Raw genomic sequence first — 14428 nt, forward strand, 5'->3', positions numbered from 1 at the left:
GATAGCCCAGTGATGCCTTTTTGAGTATCGGTAAGACAACAGTTGAGCTCCTGTTGAATTTCTCCTTGCAATTGTTCCATCATGAAGCGCATCTGTGATAGTTGCGAGGTTTCAGATTTGTTCAGTTCCTCTTCCACAACCATTTTGATTCATTTCAAAATGTTATCCATTTATTTTTCCATACGTTCTTTATGAGATGTAGTATTCGTGATGAGTTGACAATGATTTGCACTTATTTGATCTGAAAGACTCTTGAGATGTTCTTTCGTGGAATCCTGTACTCCCCTCAAACTCAGTGTGAGTTCTTTTATTGACCGACTTTGTTCACCCATTTCTTTATGTAGCATGTCCCAATCTTGCTGGTGTTTTTCTGCAATCTGATTCAAACCTCGGGCAGGAGTAGGGATATATGCTGGAAGCCCATGCTGAGACTGAGATAGTGAATGTGGTGAGGAAGATGAAAGACTTAGGGCACGCTCTCCTGTTTTAGATGAGTGATACATCTTCAGTTTCCCACGCAAGAGATTGATTGACAGGGTCAAGATGAGGATTAGATATGGGCCATGGGTGACTATGGCTGTCAGGTGTCCCTATTAAAGGCTGAGCTGGAGTTAGAAAACAAGTCTGCAAGTGTGCACTAAAAGCACTACCTGCACCATAAGTGAATGTTGGGGTTTGAACATCAGAGGCTTCTATGGGCCTTTTTGAATGACATGCTGTCCTCCTTTTAACAGCACACAGGTGCCAATCATTTCCTTGATTGGTTTCCTCCGGCTTGATTAGCCACTCCCCTTTTTCTCAGGGAACCTGTAGGAGAGGGTTTACCTTTTCCCCTGTCCTGCTACAACAGTGGTTCTCAAAGTGGGGGGAGGCATGACAGGGGGGGGGCGCGAGAGACCAGGAGGAAAAATGGTTATTAAAAAAATAATAATAATTCATATTTTGAAAAATTATTGATTCGAAAATAATATGATGCAGTACAGTACTATTACGTCTGGGTCTCTGTGTTTCATTAAAGCTCCGCTCTGTGTGTGTGTGGAATGAGCCATTTTGTGTGCGTGCGCGCGCGAGAGAGAGAGAGAGAGAGCACCGGTGCCGGAGATCGTTGTTGTTAGCTTCTGGTGCTAGCGAGCTACGCTAACGGATATAAGGAGTTTTTTCAACAACAAAGTGGAGGAGAGTCCTCTCCTGTCAGACTGAGAGACTCAGTGAGCTAAAGGACTCTCTCAGTGTTATCTCAGTGGGTCTCAAACGTTTTGGTCACCATTAATGTAAACAATTATTTCCGAGGCAAACGTTTATATGATCATTATAGTAATAAAAAAATAAGAGAATAAATTAAAAACAGGTATGAAATACTATATGACAGTAAAAAAAAGAATAAAGTTTAAAAGGGGAGTGATATGTAAAATATCCATAAAGAATGGGAGTTAAGAGATGTATCCACAGATCTCTTCATTTTGCTCTCAAAGTGCACCAGATTGATGCTTTTAACTTCAATATTCAAAAATCTTCCCGGGGAGCTTGCCCCTGGACCCCCCTATGTGAGGTCCACACACCACCTATAAAAATAGCACTTTACCCCTGCTTACACCTATATGCCGTGAGCTGATTATCGAGCATTCATTGTAACAGTTGCAGTACGTTGTGTATATGCGTGGGGATTGTTGCAGTAGAAAATTCCACTGTAGTGACCAATACATTAATGAGAAACCCCTAAATGTTTAAGCACCCTCTATGAAACGTCAAGCTACCCCACAGCACCCCAAAAATAAATCTCTGGCGCCGCCACTGAGCCTGACTTGTGTTGGGGGTCCCGACTTTTTTTTTTCTCCAAAGGGGGGGCCTGACAGAAAAAGTTTGAGAACCACTGTGCTACAACCTTCATGGACAGAAAATAAGTAAAAACTATCTTATAACGATATTCACAAAAATAAAAGGCAGCACTTTATTATCAAACGCATATGATTACATTGCATATTAGTTAATAAGTAAAGTAGCAGGAAATATTAAGTAATGGCATTACACTTGCAAACATTACATTATTCTCTTTAGAACTATGTAGTCATCAATTTGATATCTTCACCAAATATGTTGACAAGTACAAGTTAAGCACAACATATGGAGAGCTATATCAGCTGTACGTAGGTATGTCACTTATTTTGAACCGATCAAAAAGCATCTTTTGCAAATGATATTTAGTCAGTGACCACTGACTCTTAATAAATAACATCAAGAACAGATCTTAAAGATCATTTTAATGAACATCCAAAACAACAAGTTATTAAAAATATACGCATCTCTTTCTCTCTCTATGAAATAAGGCAGTTACCTTTTATTGTGCATGATATCGGCGTCCTGTGAGGCACAGTACGTGAATCTTTGTCTATAAAGCAGAGCGCTCTGACAGACACCGACACTCTGACAGTTGATAAGCATGTGTACGTGACGGACTTTCGGTACATCATAATGTAATACACACACTCTTTTTAGCACGTTCAGCTGAGGCACACTGGCAACACACCAGGCTGGAAGACCAACAACTCTAGTGCAGAACATTAAACACCATTCACTACAATTTTAAAAGCAAGTGAAGCCAAATATATTATGCTAATGAGTCATTGTATCTCAGCTACTGCCTGCATTGTTAAATATCAGATAAATATAAATGGGAAGCTACCATCTATCCTCGTTACTTTAAAATAAGCTTTCACAATATAACATTGTATTTAAAATCTTAAAAATATATAGCTAGACTAGTTTGTTGTATTCAGTGATGTGACAACAGCGTATGCTATGCTGTATTATAAATTGCATAATATTTTCATAATTTGGCAAAAGTTCAGGTAGCTTGAACACTGTGCAGTATTTTTTCCTTTAAGCAAAGCTCAAAGAAACACGGGCTGCTCCTGTCCGGTTAAAAGTCGATATGTTGAAGCTGGCATGGTCTTCAAATGAATCTGCCAACAGGGAGACAAATTGTAATGTAATTGTAAATATGACATGATAATATAAAGCAGAAACAGTAGGTGAAAGGTCTATTATTGTATTTATGTTTCTGTTTATGAAATAAAAACATTTCATCATCACCTCTCCGACAGCATTTGTCAGGATCTGGATGATCTTGTCGTGCGTTGTGGCGACAACGCTCTGCCCGTTGATTTCAATGATGCGATGACCAACACGAATGCCTCCTCTCTCTGCGATACCGCCCCGCATCAGACTGCAGATCTGCAAACAGAAAAAGAGATGTTTTACTTTCAAATAAAGACAAATAGCTAATAAGCAGATAATGTTGTCACAGACTAGAGAAAACAGAACAACTAACTGAGGATGACACAGAGTCCAGTTAAATAGCAACAAACACAAAATATTAATATTGACTTACAATGCCGTCCTCCACACTGAAGCCCAGCTGAAACTTGGGATCTGGCCTCCTAATAATCGCCATGGTGACTGGTGGGCAGTGGACGATGCTGAGCTTCACAAACTTTTGGCTTTTTAAGTCCTGAAACAAACAAAAAGTTTGGATTATGTGTGAATGTCATGAATTATAGAAGCATTTTTTAAATGTCCTTTAAAATATAGCGGCCCTGACTCATTTTTTCTTAGTTCAGGTTTGCTACAAACAACTGGATGAATACCGATCTTGGTCCTTTAAAACCCAAGTTTATATACACTTGTTTATACTAACAATCAACATCGGAACCTCTGTTGTTTCCCCAACTCAGACTGCAAGGAATCTGGGTGTGATCCTAGATAACAAACTGTCCTTCACTGCAAACATCGCTGCTACAACCCGCTGCTGCATATACACACTAGAAACCACTTCAAGAGAATGGTACTTGCGTACCATGCTGCGAATGGATCTGGCCCTTCCTACATCCAGGACATGGTTAAACCGTACACCCCAGCACGTGCACTCCGCTCTACATCAGCCAAACAGCTCACTGCACCCGCACTGCGAGGGGGACCCAAGTTCCCATCAGCAAAAACACGTGGGTTTGCTATCCTGGCTCCAAAATGGTGGAATGAGCTCCCCATTGAAATCAGGACAGCAGATAGCTTGCACATCTTCCGGCGCAGACTAAAAACTCATCTCTTTCGACTCCACTTCGAGCGATAGAACTATTAACAAAGCACTTATATACTAATAAAGGACTGGCTTATCTAAAGCCAGTTGAGTAGCACTTGAAATGTTTTAGCTCTATGAAACCTGATGTACTTATATGATTCTGCTTTCTTCAAGTTTGTATCTTGTTGGTCGAACGCACTTATTGGAAGTCGCTTTGGATAAAAGCGTCAGCTAAATGTAATGTAATGTAATATATCTAAATCCACTTTCAAATCAATACAAAAACAAAACACACAGTGCCATCTAGTGCATCCTAAAGACATAACACTTGCTTTAAAGAAGGCAGAAATCACAATCAATTAAATAAACTCTGCCATTCCAGCATAATATCAATAACACTTTAATTGCTGTTGAAATATGTACGGTTATAAGAGTCATTCTAATTTTTATTTTCCACTCTGTCTTCCCTTCTTACCCGAATGATGTTCTGGCAGGTGGTGATGGGCAGCCCCACCATGCTGGTGCTGTTCACCGACATGATGCGGTCCCCGATGCTCAGCTCGCCGCAGCGCTCAGCCGCCCCCCCATGGAGGAGGTTGGCCACAACCACTGTGGGCAGGATGGAGCCCCAGCCCGATTCCACCACCGCCAGGCCCAAGATCTCTCCAGCAGCCTTTGTGATGGCTACCTAAGATAGACAGCAAAGAAAAAAATATTATTTGTTTGACCAATTATTTCTCTATATTTATCTTTTTCAGGGTCAGTATTGAAATATATTGTTATTCATAGAGCCAAGTTTATTACAGCTGCTGCAACGCCTAATTGGGGCCACTGTGGGATAAAAACTTTGATTTTATCCAGGATTAAAGAAGTTTAATTGAGAGAACAAACTCACAAATGTAAAAGAAAATACGCATTGGAAATAGCAAGGTTATCAACATGTGTCATTCTGTTACAACCCCTCAATAACGCATGCTTTTGACATTTCCTGTAAACCGGTTTACTCTGGTGTGATGAGATTTATATAACTTGGCAAAATCCAGCAATGTGGTGACATGACAAAAGAATCTGGTAAATATTTGAGTTTTTCTTGACTTTAATCTCACTGAAGTGTTTTTATCTTACATTTAGGACTTTAATCTTAGAAATGTTGCGTTTTTGCTTTATAGATTACTTCTCTCCCATTGTTTTCTTAGTGTATTTTTCTAACAACATCAATTTACATCCTAACAACAACAATTAGCCGACTGTGCTTTATGTTAAGACTAAGTCACAATCACTGTGCTTACATCTCGGATGTTCTGAGAGTCGGAGAAGTGGGCCAGGTCTCCGTTGTAGAGCTCCTGACTCTCCAGGTAGTCACTGTACTCGCCCGGCCTCAGGTCACTGGCCTTGATGCCGCTGGCCTGGAGAAACTGCTGGTAGGCCACGCCGAACGCCTGACCGATGGCCTGGGCGATCACCTGAGCCTGGATGAAGAGACAAGGAGAGGAGAGAGAACTGACTTAGGTCCAATTTGCTAAATAAATATTGTTCCTTCACTTTTCTACCCTTTGTTTTCATATGAACAAATGAAGGCAAATTAGTTAATTTGCAAAACATTAAACAGTGCGCCTAAAACACACGTCACACCCTAAAACAAAAACAACAAAATACTCCTGTGAAAGGTGACTTATCTGTTACCCTATTCATTGTAAATCTCACTTTAAAGTTAAACACTAAACCATGAGAAGCTGTGATATATAAATACATTTATTTCAACATTGAATTAGTGATACTATTGCAAAACAGTAACAATAGTGAGTATTTTACCATTGGTTTGAACACAGCTCAGTCAAATATAACAAAGGTATATATACTGTATCTATAAATAAATGTCTTATACAGCTCTTCATATGTTAACAGTTTAGTTGGGAAAAAAGTAGTACAAGCAGTGGCCCTATGGCATTCAGTATCCCACAGCTAATTACGTTCTAAAAAGAGACCCTTCCTCCCCCTATTCAGTCTTGCCAACAGTGGGAAACTGGGACGACCGCCAGACCATTTTTATATTCAGGAGAACTCGCTGTCTGTCTGGGGGAAGGAAACCAGGTCAAGCTGAATCTGAGACTGTTGTCCAGAGCAAAGACGCAACATTGAGGGGAGCAAAAGACACCTTAATAATGTGTTTAGCTAAATGCTCCAGTAAACACATTATCTGCAGCTAAATGCTCTACTGGTGATTTCAAAGGATGAAGTTGTGGCCACATTGAGGATCAAATAAAGCAGAACAGGAAACTCTTTTGTAATCCTGTACCAGCTGTTGGGTTCATGATATGACAAAAACATAATCAACTCACATCGTCAGATAAGAAGACGTGGCAGATCATTGAGTATTTCTTCTGAGGCACAGAGGAGGATGTGGAGGAAGACTTGGAGGCGGGGTCAGCATCCTGTCCTTTACGTTTCCTTCGTGCCATCAGAACCACAATGGTGCCGATGTCTGCAATATAAGAGATCATCTGCAGAGCGTGGTCCATCATGGCTTCCTGAGTGGAAACAAGACATGAATGTGTTAATAAAAATAGAAGGCGAGAGAAGACAGGAAGGTTTGCTTTCAATTCAACTTGCAGAGACTTGTTTAAAATAGATTATCCATTACAAATAACAACTTTCTTTTTCTAGTTTTTTTTCAGCTGAGTCTGTATTGACTTGTAGAAAAAAACAAGTTTCATACATGTCAAATCTTGCAGCCATTTTATCTCATTAAATCTATTGAGTTTGAGAGGTTGAAGATTTGTTTTAAATTATTTCAGCTCCCAATTATTTGATCAAATGATAACCAAATATTCCTTTTGATTACATGTAATAATTTAAAATATCATGGTCCTGGTATGAGAGATCAAATAAAACCTCACATGTTAAAGCATATCATTTGTAAACTACGACTGAAACCAAAAGGTTAACAAAATCAATTAAATAAAAAAGACACCCTAAAACTATGGTTATTTTTTAAATATATGTGCAGTATGTTGAGATGATGCATAACCTGAAATATCAAAGTAAAGTCAATGAACGAGACAAAAACACACCTGAGTGTCAGCAGTGAGAACTTTGATTCGCTGTGTTGAGATGAACAGATCCACCTCTGTCATTGGCTGGGACTCTCCCTCTGGAGCCTGAAACAGAACCAGTCACACTGATAAGATTTGTATGACTATCTTCATGACAGTACAAAGAAACAGCTTGAGCCGTGCTTTTAAAACTAGTCCATTACAAAACAACAACATCTGCTGGGCTTCAGTGCCCACTCTGAGGATATGTTTTATTTGCGTTCACCTTAATGCGGTCCACAGCCTCCTGAGCCTGCGACATACGGGCGTTTGTAGACGGGTTCTTCTCAGATTTCAACTGAGTGGATCCCAGGTACTTGGAACTGAAGATCACTCCATCCAAAAGATCTTCAGGGTCACATGGACCAGGCACTACAGGAGTAAAATACATACATATCATCGGTTATAAATTAAAGCAGACCAGGACTTTTCCTTATTTATTTTTTAATAAGATTTGACACAGAAGAAATCATGAAAAAGGTGACTTTAAGTGGCTTACCGTCTTTATATGAAGGATGATCTGCACTCTGTGATGACAGTAAATAGAGACATTATTAAACTGTCAAGATCTAATAACATGGTTTTAAAATAATAAATCAAAACAGTTCAGGAGAATTTCAAAGATTGCAATTTGCCTAATTTATCATTTAAGATGACATTAAAACATGTTATCATTGGTTCAATTTCAAAAACTCTTTTGATAAACAAATGCAATTCATCTTATCTAATTTAATGTGTTGAGTTCCTTTGAATTGACACAAATCTTTCTTACACAAATGTGTGGAATACAAAACAATATGTATTTCAAAATGTATTAGAATCAATTAATATTTTGTTTAGTAGAGACTAAATCTATGAATGAATCTGGTCAGGCACATTTTGGAGTCTATCATTTATATTTTCTTGAATAGAACCTGAACCTACCTGCTCGCTCTCTGCAGCAGCCTCCTTTTCCTCCGGAGGCTCCTCGCCCGTCTTCATCCACACAGGCTCAGGATACTCCTCATCAGGCAGCGAGTCCTCCCTCTGTAGCTGCTGTTGACCATTATGTCCCCAGAACCTGTGAGCGTCCTCCTGGCTGTAGGAAACGGACACCACAGCGTCCATGTCTCCTCTGTGGGGCTGACCGGGGGGGCTGGGTGTGGCTCTGATCTCTGTGTACTGCAGCAGACCCTGCAGGTCTCTCTGGTGGCTCTTAGAGAACAGCAGCCCGGTGGACTCAGTGCTGTCGTCTGTTATGAGGGAGGGGGAGCAGAGGTCGGAGTACTGCTGCTGGGCCAGGTGGGGGTGTGTCCGGGAGGTGGGCTGAGGCTCTTCCGCCAACAGCTGCAGCTGACTGAGCAGGCTGTGGATGCGGCTGTGATCTTCATCATCATCATCTGATCTCCTGACAGCCAACACCACATCTTCTTCATTCACCCTTTGCTCCACGACACATATCTCCTCCTGGCAATGCCCAACATCCTCCAAGTTCTCAACCCTCACCTCCTCTTCCTTCTCAACTGTTTCTTCCTTTTCTTCCAATTCTACCTTCACATGTACTGGTTCTGAAACAGCTCCCACAAGCTCCTGCAGGTTCACGCCGATCATAGCCAGAGTGTCACTCAAAGATAGTAAAACTGGCTCATTCGGAGTGGCCTTGTCCAGACTGTCAGCAGAAGGAGGGAAGGTGGGGTCCTCCAGGTCATCTTCGGAGCCCGCCTCACTGGAGGAATCAGACCTCCAGTCTAACGGAGGAGGCTCGATCAGGTTGTAGGATTCAACATCTTCCACCTCTGAACCTGGCGGAGCTGCTTCAGTCGGTCTTCTGGCCCCACCCTCAGAGGCTTCATCGACGGGAACAATAGCAGAACACAAGGAGTCGGACTGATAGACAGGGCAGACCTCTGAGTCCATTTTAAAAGACAGCCTATTTGAGAAAAACATAATTAAGTTAAGAGGCCATGAGAAAATGGGTTCACTTAGCTTCTATCTGAATGCATACATAGCTACAGCACTAACACAACTGCCTGTAGAAAACACAACAAAACTATCCCATGTAAAGTATTTTGTGCAAGACACACTTGTTAAAGCTATAGCACTATGTGATGTACAACCACATAACATCATGACCATCAAGATAAAGAAACAAGCCTACAGCTCAAAGTACAAGGACAACATGTGCAACCATAAAACAGACCCTCAAAGCCTATTTATGAAACCTTTCTGAATGAAAACTCATTCAGCTGGGACTACATACATTTCAATGCAACATAATATCTCAGTTTTGGATACTGGGTCACAAAAGACGCATTCATGTGTATTCCACAGTGGTTGAACCGAGGAAGCCAGGGTTTCAGAAAAAAGATCATGCTGGCTGTTTTAGAAAACAAATCAAACTGGGATCCTGTAAAACACCCTCTAATACTCAATCCTACATCTCAATTTGGCGATAAAAAGTAGACTTTATGTGACATTAGCTCAATGCTAACTAGCTAATTAAAACCTAGAACAAGCCAATGGGAGCTCATTAACAACATATGGAAGTTTTGTGTTAAAAAATGTTGTTTAGGCATCGAAAAGACAACTCTCACCTGATTTATTGCGTCTTTCTCGGTTTCTCTGTGCCCACACACTCCTCTGGGTGCCACGACAGATGATTTGACGTGGTTTGGCAAACACTTATTTTCCTAAACTTTGGCTTTGTTTTATTCGTCATACTAACAGCAGCAGCACGGTGACATCATACTATATCACATAATCCAAGAGTTTAAAGAAAGTTACGGTGTAAAACTGAGTTTTCTTGTCATTGTTGTCGAGTCGACATCTCTTATTTATTCACGGTCTCTGTGGTTGTGGTGCGTTCACGTGCTTTTGTTACTTCCCAGTTGTCATCAGTATTTTAGTTTCTTATTCCTCTTTTGCTTAAATCACATGACATATAACCACAAAATATTGACAGCACTTGTTCTAATCCTGAGACAACAACAACTAAACACAAATATTAACTTCTTAGTTTGTTTTATTTAACGATGCTATTTATACTTAAAGTAGCTTCCCCAAAGTAATTTTTTGTAACAATTAAATAAGATGAAAACAGATTAAATAAGATCCTGCTCTTGAGAAGAAAAAGGCGGGTTATTTATATCAGGTTGATGGAAATATGCGCTAAATAAACTATTTATCTCATTCCCGACCCGTTCGTCGGCACCTGAAGGCAACAGATGCTCACGTCATGTTGACGCGTACAGACCTGTTTAATCAAACATCGATAAAACGATCCATCCATCTTCTCCCGTTTATCCGTGGTCGGGTCGCGGGGGTAGCAGTTCCAGCAGAGAACCTGCAGAGAACCCCAAACTTTCTTTTCCCTGGCCACATCAACCAGCTCTGACTGGGGGATCACAAGGCGCTCCCAGGCCAGAAGAGATATAATCCCTCCACCTGGTCCTAGGTCTACCCCTTGGTCTCTTCCCAGCTGGACGTGCCTGCCCAGGTGGCATCCTAACTAGGTGCCCTAACCACCTCATCTGGCTCCTTTCGGCGCGAAGGAGGAGCGTTTCAACTCCGAGTCCCTCCCGGATGACCGAATTTCTCACCTTATCCCTAAGGGAGACACCAGCCACCCTGCGGAGAAAACCCATCTCGGCCGCTTGTATCCGCGATAAAACGATCCAACAAAGGACAATTCAATGTATTTAAAAAAAAAAAAAAATCATAATCTACAATAACGTAACGCATAATTCAATTTACATTGCAAGCTGCGTTTGTACACTTAGAACATTTAATCACTTCAGTATAAACCTGTTTATATAAGTTGCTGTAATGTAGTGTAGAGACGGATATCATTTTAATTTCAGTATTCCAACTGGCCAACTTAATTGGTTAATTCATCAATGCATGATTGAAAATGAGTTATAAGGAGTGTATAATTATTTAAGGCAACAATTTTTAGCTATTATCATCCCAGTAAGTAGGAGATAATAGGAGGTCGTATGTGCTTGAGTCCATACATTTTACACCATGGAGTGGCCTCCAATTAACCCCAACGTCATTAGGAACTCATTGTAATGTAGGATCTGAATACTGCTGTCTGAAAATTTAAATACATCTGTAAGTAACGACTAACATACATTTCACATTTCATTGATTAATTCATTCATTTCTGACACTTTCTAAAGACGCTTTCGATCACAGCTGATGAAGCACTTGGATGATTGGCAAAAAGTCTACTGATCTACTTACTTATTACATTCAGAGTAGATTCTGATCACATAGATAAAGATCTGCTAAACATCCTTTCACTACATCATTTTACATCAGTTCACATCATTCATTCAGTCCTCTGTTCCTCACAGTGCAGTGAACACTATGTGCTGTCAGTGTCCTCGCTGTCTCCGGTGTTCATCTGGATCAAACCAACCAGAGATGAGATAGTGCCCATCAGCCCCACCAGCCAGGGGGGGAATCGACCCGCCCACAGGAAGCCGGGCGGCATCCAATGAACGGCATTACTGAGGTCAACTGTGCTGCTGAGGATGTTGAGAATCTCCCCTCGCATCTGTCTGCGGAGCTGAGAGGGACTGCAGGAGACAATCACAGGTTCATCAGGAGATTTTCTTTCTCACTGTGAACATCCAACTTTTGAATAGGTGCAAAGAAAGTGTTACAAAATGTTTATACAACACCTGCTGTTGCCCCCGTCATCGCTCTCACATCTGTTTAACGTCTTCTTCAGTAGCATCAAAACTCGAAGCGATCTAAAGAGCAAAAACATTCACACAAATTGGCATTCTAACAGATGTATAAAAAACAATAACAGGATACAAATATATTTTTTTAAAAGATAAGATTGTCATTATTCTATATATTTCTTACTGCCATCTAATCCCTTAAAAATACCAAAAACAACAATCTTTTGCTTGTCTTTCAGTATTTTCACTTTACACTATTTCCATTGGTTCCCACTAAAGATCTTTAAAAACAGGTCACAAATATTATAATTATTTTTTGTCTTCTTAATGACTGTAAATAAATCTACCAGCATGTTTGATTGTTCATTTTAGAAAAACATAAGCAAATCAGTTTGCCAGCCTTATCATTATATTATATTCATTGAAGTAATTAGGTATGAATTCTGTATACATCTGAATTGTCATATAAGTGACATTTGTTATTTTGGTGATCCATTTGTATTACGTCAGTGTCTCCAGTCAGATTTGATTTGAAGTTTGTGTTGAGCTGACGTCAGACCTGAGTATTCCCAGCAGCAGCGAGGATCCCCACAGCACCGTACTGAGCACCCACCACTTATCAGACTTCACTCTGATCAGCTCAGCGTCAGCAGCCCAGGCGATGTGTTCACAGGGGTAGTACAGCTGGTCGGCCACATTGTTTAGCACCGATAACCAGCGGAGGCCTGCATCCTCCTCCTTAAAAAGACATGAAGCCATGTGCAAGTTTTCTGTATCGTTATCAGAAACAGAAATGTTTGCAAAGAGCTTCTAACAAATTATTTGTTTTAAAATAGTGTATTTTGTCCATGTTGTACTCATATTTTGATATCTACTGCTGCACTTTGCCATTTTAACAAAGCCCTACTTTTTATTAAAAACGTTATTATTCAAAAGTGCATCTTGAGTCTTTGCAAAGACAACCACTGTCAAAGCTTCATAGGAACTGCAGCTATTGAATAGTAACTCAATATTTAGTCTTTCACCTTTTCTTAAAGTGAAGAAGTTTTCAGATTATGAGATTTATCAAAGAGGGGAGCAGAGATTTGTTTTGTGGCTCACCTTTCCTCCGAACCCATAGCTCTTGGAGTAGGCCAGCATGGACAGATCATCAAACAGCCTCAGCACCGTGCGGCAGTGGCTGAGCTGAGCGGAGAACAGCAGAAGACGTTTTCCCAGACGATGGGATGAATTGTCCGCTTCTGCTCTCCGGGACAGGGCTCCTCCGACCAGCTGCGAGCCATAACAGGCCGTCCTGATCTGGAAAGACAAACAGCGGAAAAAGAAACGTGGATGTTTATCAATAAGAAGACTTGTGTAAATGTTTATTTTATTTTCTGTTGTCCTTTTCAAGGTTATGAAAAGTGCCACTGTCTAATAAGCTTCATATGATTCATATGTTTTGAAGTATGGCTTTATTCATGAAATGACAAATACCCTCAGGGGAAAGAAACTGCAGTGCATCAGGTCTAGTATAAATGTATTGCAACTAACATCTGTAGAAATGATGGATTGTAAAGTGAAAACAATCTGAATGTATTTCTATTATAGTTTGATATTTATACAGAAAAACTAAGTAGGCTATCATCACCTATTCATATTATATTTTATTCAGATGTAAACCGTTTAGAAATATACTAGACTTGATGACTATGGTGCTATTAATCTGTGATTTTGTAATTTGTGTTTAATTGGTCTTTAATAGATTATGTTTTATATATTATTTTATATACTTCTAATTATGTATGCCTTACTTTCTCTGGAAATAATTTCAATTTAAACAAACAATTATTAGGTTTATTAGGTTGCCTGAATATCACCGAGCAAAATAAAAACGAAATCAGAAAAATACCCTAACTCTACTGTACTAGTATTTATGTATACTGTTTCAGTACTAGTACTAAGCGACACAATCTTAAGAGTTTATAAGGCATCAACATTACCTTTAAAACCTAGTAATACAGGATTCTGTTTTGTGTCTAACGCGGGTGTACACTCAGGTGGAATGAGTGATGTATAAAACGAAAACTAACGTGTGTTGTGCACCCATGATCATGTAAATATAAACCACATGTGTACTTACAACTTTATCCCTTCCTCTGTATGACTCCAGCAGTCGGACCAGAGACTCCACAGACGGCTGCATGTCTGTCTGTTGCTCAAACGCTCTCACGATACGGTGAAATAAATAAACTGTGATTTATAAAGCTCCTGCACAACAACATATCCACTATTTACCGTTATCAGCTGGACTTTAAAACAGGAAGTACCCCAGTACACGAACGTGTTCTTCGTTATTTTTTCTTCTTCGTGCGATGCTGTACTGCTGCCCTCTTGAGTTTGGGCAGCATCATTACTGTTTCAACACTACTGGCTGATGTTAAATTAAGTGAGAGTATTTAAAAAATATATACTTCATGATAATTGATACTATAAGAAATAGATGTGTTTTTCTTTACACATTTACAATATTAGTAACAAATTATATCTGTGGTGTGTTTTACTTTAGTTTTACTTGATGTGTGTCAACATATAGGGTTTAAATGAGG

General features: G+C 40.0%; 2 protein-coding genes across 2 annotated transcripts; both read right to left on the bottom strand.

The window, feature by feature from the left end:
- Window positions 1–1924: 1924 nt before the first annotated feature.
- Window positions 1925–10010, bottom strand: LOC307040036 (amyloid-beta A4 precursor protein-binding family A member 3). Its single transcript, XM_079682542.1, has 11 exons — window positions 9741–10010; window positions 8092–9076; window positions 7667–7694; window positions 7394–7539; window positions 7147–7233; window positions 6415–6603; window positions 5365–5544; window positions 4551–4763; window positions 3389–3508; window positions 3091–3231; window positions 1925–2960 (listed from the first exon to the last, which is right to left on the bottom strand). The coding sequence occupies exons 2-11, from the start codon at window positions 9061–9063 to the stop codon at window positions 2889–2891; spliced, it is 2148 nt and encodes a 715-aa protein (XP_079538668.1). The 5' UTR covers window positions 9064–9076; window positions 9741–10010; the 3' UTR covers window positions 1925–2888.
- A 969-nt stretch (window positions 10011–10979) lies between these two features.
- pex11g (peroxisomal biogenesis factor 11 gamma) lies at window positions 10980–14146 on the bottom strand. Its single transcript, XM_079682554.1, has 5 exons — window positions 13963–14146; window positions 12942–13139; window positions 12400–12578; window positions 11835–11906; window positions 10980–11729 (listed from the first exon to the last, which is right to left on the bottom strand). The coding sequence occupies exons 1-5, from the start codon at window positions 14023–14025 to the stop codon at window positions 11516–11518; spliced, it is 726 nt and encodes a 241-aa protein (XP_079538680.1). The 5' UTR covers window positions 14026–14146; the 3' UTR covers window positions 10980–11515.
- Between the last annotated feature and the right edge of the window lie 282 nt (window positions 14147–14428).

The sequence above is a fragment of the Notothenia rossii genome (genome assembly GCF_949606895.1).
Source record: "Notothenia rossii genome assembly, chromosome: 1".
Classification (NCBI taxonomy): domain Eukaryota; kingdom Metazoa; phylum Chordata; class Actinopteri; order Perciformes; family Nototheniidae; genus Notothenia; species Notothenia rossii.